The 9,408-nt window shown below is 37.3% G+C and overlaps 1 protein-coding gene across 1 annotated transcript; it reads left to right on the top strand.

Annotated features, from left to right (window-relative positions):
- Positions 1 to 641: 641 nt before the first annotated feature.
- Positions 642 to 6,669, top strand: LOC136248560 (P-selectin-like). The gene is made up of 9 exons (XM_066040328.1): positions 642 to 702; positions 1,061 to 1,147; positions 2,611 to 2,799; positions 3,713 to 4,093; positions 4,144 to 4,521; positions 4,578 to 4,961; positions 5,029 to 5,403; positions 5,454 to 5,846; positions 5,908 to 6,669. The coding sequence occupies exons 1-9, from the start codon at positions 642 to 644 to the stop codon at positions 6,513 to 6,515; spliced, it is 2,856 nt and encodes a 951-aa protein (XP_065896400.1). The 3' UTR covers positions 6,516 to 6,669.
- Positions 6,670 to 9,408: the final 2,739 nt, after the last annotated feature.

Genomic DNA, 9,408 nt, shown 5'->3' with positions numbered 1-9,408 from the left:
AATTAGTTGTTTCAGTGCTATCACGCAGCATTCCTATATGGTATCAATATCTGGCCTAAAGATATAAAGTTTCTAGAAATTATTAATTTAAAAATGAAGTACGCAGGTATCTATAAAAGTAATCAATGAAGTAAGAGATATGGATGTGATGGTATTACAACATAACTATCTGTACTTTGACATTGCTCTCCCTGATTTTACAAAACTCTAGTTTGTTTACTGTTTTTGTTATAGCAGCAAAGCTGTGATAACATGTGTTACTGTTCTAATATAATATCAGTACTGACAAATGTATTAGGGTGGCTGCTTTATTAGAGTATCATGATCTTGCTGGCGATCTTGAGTGATACTTTGATGGCGCACACAAGGAGAATGGTCACTGTACCTTGTTTTTTGAAGCAAAGGTAATTGTTATAATTCAGCTACATTGTTAGAGTAGTGGTTTCCATGCTCTGTTTTATGATCATTTTTAGAGCAGCTTGATCATTATGGGACGTGATCACAGTGGTCTGTGTTGGCTCTATCATTGCATGCTTCAAATAATTAATAGTTTTGTGGTGTCTTCAAATAATTAATAATTTTCTGTATTTACACACATGTAAATACAGAAAATTAATGTATTGATATGGTTTCCTTGGGGGATGACGACTTGTAAGATGAAAGGTAAAGACAAGATACAGAAGACAGACACTCATGCTACCAGTGGGTTTGCTATTGTGGCAAACAAGGGTGGTCGTAAGATACATCATTCAGCCTTTAGCCTGGTCAGGCAGGCAGTTAGGCAGATCAAAACCTGATTTGGCAATTGTTTAAAAATTCAATATTGGTGATTTTGGTTTTAAGGCTAGAGTTGACATTAAGACGTTTCTGTGAAGGTAAGTTTTGTCATGAAGACTATTTCTATGATACCTTTTAGCTGCAGTGCTTTGGCAGTTACACTTTATTATGGGAATATACACTACAGTGTTCTGCATGATACATTTTAACACACATCAACTGCTGCTTAGTATAAAAATAATATCACTTCATGTACATACACATGTTGTTCTAACTATTGTAGTTCCTTGTCCATTACTTACTGATCCTAATAATGGAATGATCACTTGTTCACTGGGAGATGATGGAGTCCCTTCCTATGAAGACACTTGTAGTTTCACATGTAACACTGGTTATGAGCTAACTGGTAATGACACTAGGACCTGTCAGAGTAATGGGAGCTGGAGTGGTACTGAAAGCATGTGTAGTAGAGGTATTCCTTTATTCATTCTTGTACATAACAAGTTATGTATTTGTATTATACTAGTTACTTGTCCATCACTTACTGATCCTAATAATGGAATGATCACTTGTTCACTGGGAGATGATGGAGTCCCTTCCTATGAAGACACTTGTAGTTTCACATGTAATACTGGTTATGAGCTAACTGGTAGTGATACTAGGACCTGTCAGAGTGATGGGAGCTGGAGTGGTAGTGATGATGTGTGTAGAAGAGGTATTACATCTAAATAAAATTAAGATTTGTTTGCCATTTTACACCATGTAATTATTAAAATTAGTTGTTTCAGTGCTATCACGCAGCATTCCTATACGGTATCAATATCTGGCCTAAAGATATAAAGTTTCTAGAAATTATTAATTTAAAAATGAAGTACGCAGGTATCTATAAAAGTAATCAGTGAAGTAAGAGATATGGATGTGATGGTATTACAACATAACTATCTGTACTTTGACATTGCTCTCCCTGATTTTACAAAACTCTAGTTTGTTTACTGTTTTTGTTGTAGCAGCAAAGCTGTGATAACATGTGTTACTGTTCTAATATAATATCAGTACTGACAAATGTATTAGGGTGGCTGCTTTATTAGAGTATCATGATCTTGCTGGCGATCTTGAGTGATACTTTGATGGCGCACACAAGGAGAATGGTCACTGTACCTTGTTTTTTGAAGCAAAGGTAATTGTTATAATTCAGCTACATTGTTAGAGTAGTGGTTTCCATGCTCTGTTTTATGATCATTTTTAGAGCAGCTTGATCATTATGGGACGTGATCACAGTGGTCTGTGTTGGCTCTATCATTGCATGCTTCAAATAATTAATAGTTTTGTGGTGTCTTCAAATAATTAATAATTTTCTGTATTTACACACATGTAAATACAGAAAATTAATGTATTGATGTGGTTTCCTTGGGGGATGACGACTTGTAAGATGAAAGGTAAAGACAAGACACAGAGGACAGACACTCATGCTACCAGTGGGTTTGTTATTGTGGCAAACAAGGGTGGTCGTAAGATACATCATTCAGCCTTTAGCCTGGTCAGGCAGGCGGTTAGGCAGATCAAAACCTGATTTGGCAATTGTTTAAAAATTCAATATTGGTGATTTTGGTTTTAAGGCTAGAGTTGACATTAAGACGTTTCTGTGAAGGTAAGTTTTGTCATGAAGACTATTTCTATGATACCTTTTAGCTGCAGTGCTTTGGCAGTTACACTTTATTATGGGAATATACACTACAGTGTTCTGCATGATACATTTTAACACACATCAACTGCTGCTTAGTATAAAAATAATATCACTTCATGTACATACACATGTTGTTCTAACTATTGTAGTTCCTTGTCCATTACTTACTGATCCTAATAATGGAATGATCACTTGTTCACTGGGAGATGATGGAGTTCCTTCCTATGAAGACACTTGTAGTTTCACATGTAACACTGGTTATGAGCTAACTGGTAATGACATTAGGACCTGTCAGAGTGATAGGAGCTGGAGTGGTAGTGATGATGTGTGTAGAAGAGGTATGATAGGAGAGAAACATACACAAGATAGTACTTGTTGCAGAGCATGAAATAAGACAGCAGTCACAACAACCATACAAATATCAGATGACACACAAGTTTATGCGGTACTATTAAGATGTGCCACATCACTTGCAGGTTGCTAGCCTGCTATAGGTGAAGCTTTAAGATTACATCCATCCAATTTCTCTTAAAGAAGTTAATAATGGTCAGATGTATGGTAACTAATTTCTCCATATAAAAGAACACAATATTTACTGTGTGGCTACTATAAAATTTGAGAGCAGCGTATCGTAGATTTTATGAATAGCTTTCCAACAGTTGCTTGTTCTTCTGGCATTGGCCTTTAGTGATTTGCAATGATGATTCTTTGGCTGGACATGGCTGTGGGTAGGTCTAATGAGGTGATATGAGCACTTTGTGAAGATGTACTGTTGTCAAACATGAGATTGATGTATACACTATCACTGCTAAATTGGACGGGATGAGGAAATAGAAAATAGTAATGTCTGTTATTAACATGTCATCTTGTCCACTGATAAGTGAAGCAATACTATGACACTTTTGCAATATACGTAATTGTATACTTCGCTGCTTGTGGCTGACCATGATTTGCTGTCTTGGCTGACCATGACAACTATGCATCAGTGGATTGACAGTTACTAATCCCTACAGCTCACGTAAAGATTGTACAGCATTTTAGTTCACTACTTTTGCTATAATACACGTAGCTTTACTCATAATGAGGTTTTATGTTTTACATAACCATACTAAAAATTTTTAATTTACACCCTTAATATATCCCAGAGTTTATAATATAGTACAAGCTAGTATAGTTCAGTAGGTAAACGTATTATGTAGTAAGGGATTGGGGATATTATAACAGTGTATGAAGGAGGTTGTTTTTCAACAGTTCAATGCCCTACTCTATCAAATGGATCACTCCTTTGTCCAAATGGAGCTACTACTGGTGTGTTTGAGGACACGTGTACATTTTCCTGCAATGGAGGTTATGAATTACAAGGATCTAATAATGGGACTTGTTTAGCTGATCAAAGTTGGGGTGGAGGAGATCCAATATGTGTAGTATTAAATTGTTCCACATCACCACCTCTTGATAACTCACAACTACAGCTACCATGTGACACACAGTACCAGTCAACATGTGTAGCATCATGTGATGAAGGCTACGTCAGTAGGAATAATGTGACCAGTGTCACTTACTTGTGTGATGTCACCACCGACCCTGATGTGGTTGAGTGGTTAGTAAGAGATGATGCATCTTGTCAGAGAGGTAAATTACATACCACACAAATTTCATTGATCTGTTCTTACCCAACACAGTGACTTGTCTGGAACTCAGTGATCCAAACAACGGAGTGGTATCGTGTTCACTGGGAGATAATGGAGTTCCTTCCTATGAAGACACTTGTAGTTTCACATGCAACACTGGTTATGAGCTAACTGGTAGTCCTCAGAGAACATGTCAGTCTGATGGTAGTTGGAGTGGATCACCAGTGTCCTGTACCATCATGGAGTGTCCCTCATCATCACTACCAATGAACAGCATGTTGGCTGAGTCTTGTAATAGTACATATCAATCAATGTGTGATCTGCAGTGTGAAGAAGGCTTTAATGGTAGTGGAGACCCATCATATGTATGTGGTGATGGATCATCAGTAATGTGGGTAGCTACTGGAGAAGAATGGAGTTGTGAGAGAGGTACAAAATAGTTAGTAACTTTGTATATGCAAACATATCATTATACCTGTACATAGTTCAGTGTACCACTCTACCATCACCCAGTAATGGTAACATCTCATGTAATTTTACTGGTGTACCACGTTATGAAGATCAGTGTTCATTCTCATGTGATCCTGGATATGAAATAACTGGCTCCTCAACCAGACAATGTTTATCTAATGGATCATGGAGTGGAGCTGATGTGACTTGTGATATTCTTCATTGTAACAATTTAACTGATATAGTAGATGATAATACATTAGTTAATGATTGTAGTGATGAGTTTGGGTCATTGTGTAGTCTAGGATGTATCACTGGTTATATGGTAGTTGGTAATAACATGTTCACCTGTGACATTGTGAATGATGGAGCAGAATGGAAGAATAATGTTACTGGAGGATCCTTCCAGTGTGATATAGGTACACTGTTAGCAATAAAACTGTTAGCAATAAAACTGTTAAACATTTTATATGTTTCTTTACCTAGTAACTTGTACAGAAGATTTGGTAGCACCATCTAATGGTAGTATTAACTGCAGCAATGACAATCAACCACTACAATATCAAGACACTTGTACATTTCAATGTGATGATGGTTATGAAGTAGAAGGTAGTGTAATGAGACAGTGTGATGCTAGTGGGGAGTGGAGTGGTACTAGTACACAATGTAACATTCTTCATTGTCCTGTAACGGTGGTAGCTAACAGTAGACCATGTGATGACACATCTTACACTAGCACATGTATGGTGGAGTGTGAGGATGGTTATAACAGGTCAGGAGACTCCTCCCAGTATAGTTGTGGTCTTAATGGTACAGGAGTAACATGGATGCTGACTGGGAGTGGAGTGACTTGTTCTCCAGGTAACAATGAACTACATAGTGTATAACTTTACAATGTTGCTCTGTTACAGTACCATGTGTCAGTCTAAGTGATCCAGAGAATGGTAATGTGACTTGTCCCTCTAACACAAGTGTCTTCCAGGACACATGTACTTATTGTTGTAATCGTGGTTATCAGTTGGAGGGTAACAGACAAACAAGATGTAGTGCTGATGGGACATGGAGTAGTGAGCCAGTGACTTGTACCATCTTAACATGTAATGATCCAGAAGTGGAGATAACAAACAGCCAATCAGTTGGTGATTGTAGTAATGTGACTTATGGTTCAAGTTGTTTACTGAATTGCTCAAGTGGTTATAGTGTTAGTGGTAATGGGGAACATGTGTGTGATGATGTGAATGATGAAGGGACTTCAGTGAAGTGGAGAAGTGTAGGAGGAGATTTTGCTTGTTTTGCAATTACTTGTAAGTGTCATTTATATACAGATTTGTCATGTTTATTAACTTTCCTACATGTGTCATGTAGTAAGTGATGAGTCAGATGGTTTAGATATTACTAGTGCTGCCATTGGAGGAGCAGTAGGAGGACTGGTAGTGTTTCTACTACTAACTGTGTTGTGTATTGTAGTAGTGTTTGTAAAGTGGTCTCACAGAAAGCAATCTTATTCCACTGACAAGAACAGAGTTTATGATGAGCCAAGTACTGCAGCTGTTACTGTACCCAATGCAGTGTACACCACAGACAATACAGCTGACTATGAGTACATAAAAAATGATCAGATAATTTCACCTTACATTCATGATGGTGTTAAGATGGAGTCTGATCCATCGTATGGAATTACTAGAAGCTCCACAAACAAACTGGATTCAGATGTTATCATCCAGCCCAACCCATCTTATGGTGTAACAAAGCCAACCAGTAAGACAAGTGAAGACCAGTATAGTTATGTGCAGTCTAATGAGTTTGTACATGATCCTCCTGTCCATCATCATACTACGATGGAAGATAATCCATCATATGGCCTGAACAGAAGTGAGTACAAGACTGCGCCTCAAAGTTTAGGTGCTGATGTTCAAATCTTTCCTAATCCAGCTTATCATTCGGTAACTATTTCAAATCAAAACAGATATTAAGTGACTGATTGTGGTTATGTGCTAACTAGTAGCATACATGCTGTACCTTTAAGGACAAGCTTTACTTTAAGATGTTTTTACTTCAATTTTTGATTGATAATTTTTTATGAAAATGTCAATAAATGTGTGGGCTACTAATATGTCTATATGTCATTGTGTTTGCATGCATTTTTTTAAATTTATTTATTTTTTAAGACTTCACAGCACAAATACTGAAGGTATGTAGGATACCTGGTCCTACAGTCTGTTTAAAGAAAGTATGTTTGAAAAGGTGGAGAAAGGAGAAAAAATCCATGACTGGACCTGGGCGGCCTCAAACCTGTAGCCATCCAATTAACGCTGGAACGAGTGAAGAATATATCATATATCATATCTAGGGGAGATTAATCTCATATCTAGGGGTGGGCCTGTGCCCTATCAAAGAATTTTGTTATGTGAGATCGTGAGATATTCTAAAGAGCAGTCAATCACTCACATAAAGCAGTCACACTATTCAAAGAAGCACTATAGCAAACTATGCTAAGATTTTTACGTACTTTATCAGTAATATAAGGGTTGCATGCATGCTATAGTAAGCAGGCTGTGACTGTTTTTCTTTTTTTTTTCTTTTTTTTTGCTCTTGTGCTCTACCAACCCAGAGAGTCTATAGATACACCACTGGTTCCCAAATAGCAATATTCAAGTAGTGGAAGCATTGCATGCTTGTGCTTTCAAGTAAGTAGGGAAAGTTCTTAAATGTCTTTGTAGGAATACCAGTGTTTGATTTGCTTTGTTACAAGAGAGTTTGCCATTGATCTAGACTCTCAAGATATTCATGTTCTTTCACTGACTTCAGTTGAGTTCATACATTGTAGCTACTTGTAGTGTGGAGATATGATATTCCTAGAATTAAATTCCATTTGCCAGGTTGTATCCCACTTGGATAACTGGCTTTAACATTGTATGGTCTTCAGGAGAGTTTATTGTTCTATATATTATACAGTCATCTGCAAATAAATGAAGTTGACCTTGTACACCATCTGCTATGTCTTTGATGTACACAAGGAAGAGCATTGGGCCCAATGAAATATTCCAGAGTTGGCCTTACATGGAGAAGATAATACACTGTTTATAGCTACTTGTTGAGAATGATCTGATAAGAAAGTTGCAAGCGCCACCAGTAATACCATAGAATTCAGGAGTCGTTGGTGGGGTGCCTTGTCAAAAGGCTTTGGAGAAACCAAGCATGCAGGTGTCAACTTGTTTTCTGTCATTAGCAAGATCATCAATGATAGTTAGAGTTGTGTTTCACAGATCTGAAACTGTATTGATGTTTCAATAGAACATTATGGATATCAGATAATTCATTACGTGACTACATGTTATATGTGTTATATGTTCTGAAGTTTATAGATGTTACTAAAATAGGACAATAATTTTTGGCATCAGTTTTTGATCCTGCTTTCTATGCTGGTGTAACATAAGCTTGTTTCCACACAGATGGTATGATTCCAGTCCTTAGTGAGGATTGAAATAAGTGTGTTAGCATAGGTGCTATTTCATTGGTAGTGTGGATTGCAGTCTGATGGTAACTTGCATACATCTGAGGTGAGTAATCTCAATGTTGTCGATTTGTGGATAGTGGGATGGGCCTTTGTGTGGAAAATTTGTTAAGTCTTTGGTAGTAAACACGGTTTGAAATTGATGATTAACTAAGTATTTCTGATTTTTGTTGAGAGTCGAAGACTAAGCTACCAGTTTGAGATTGACTGTTAATGGTTTATGTTTTTCTCCTGTATCTCCAGAAGTATTTTATCATTCATGTTGTCAGAAAATAAGGCATTGGAGAAGATAGATAGTGTGTTACTGCTGCTGCTGCCGCCGGTCTCATTGAATTGCATATTTTTGATGAACGTCTTTGTATTCCCTCCATTTATTATCACTGTTGTAACGTTTCGAGTTGATGCTTTTTTCTGATGAGTTTTTTTTAGAGAGGCTGACATCCAGGGATGGTTTATTTTGTTGTGGAGACATATTTACTCGGAATGTGATCACCAATTAGTTTTACAATGTAGGGGCAGGGATGAAGTCAAACAGTCGAGAATTGTGTATGCATGCATGTGTGTTCATGTGTGTGGTGTGTGTATATAGTGTAGTCTGTCTTCTTCTCTTGCTCACAGGGCTCCACTGAAAATTAGTTTTTGGTTACTGAGTGGATCCCCTGTTTAAAAATTACAATTACAATTATGTATCTGTGTGTGAATCAAAGCAGTGGTACTTAGTGATGTTCAGTGTTTAGTGATAGCTACTTAGTTCCTGTTGTTGCTTCCTTGAGCAAGAAGCCTACATACTTGCATTGCTCTAGTGTACTCAGCTGTATAGTTGGAACCTTGTGATCTGGTGCCAACCAACTGTCCATGTCTTGTGTAGTGTGATGTTGGGGGGACTTCAGGTTCCATAAGACCAATCAGTTTTCTTTAACACTTTGTAGTGTTTTGATTTTGTACTAACTACTAATCCAAGATTGTAACAATGTTTTCACGTATGGGATCCCTGCTCTAAAGGTAGATTTTTCTTCTGGAGAACTCAGAATCTTAATAACACAGTATGTCATGGTCACTTACACCAGGAAAAGGTTGGCAGAACTGAACTAGATCAGGATCTGTAGTAAAGCATAGATCTAGTAAGTTGGTACCTCTAGTAGGGAGTGTCTTGTCGTGTCTCTTAATGTAGGTGATGTGTATGATTTAAAAATATTTCCAGTAGACCAGTCAAAACCAAGCAGGCAGTTAAAGTCATCACCAAGTATCATTTTGGCACTTGGAAATTAGTGTGATCTCAGAAATGTGTTGCAGAGAATCTCTTAGCTAGGTTATTCACCTGTTGGATCTTGTAACATTTCATCTCATTTGAT

The sequence above is a fragment of the Dysidea avara genome, chromosome 3 (genome assembly GCF_963678975.1).
Source record: "Dysidea avara chromosome 3, odDysAvar1.4, whole genome shotgun sequence".
NCBI classification, from domain to species: Eukaryota; Metazoa; Porifera; class Demospongiae; order Dictyoceratida; family Dysideidae; genus Dysidea; species Dysidea avara.
This window is presented reverse-complemented; position numbering and strand designations above follow the sequence as displayed.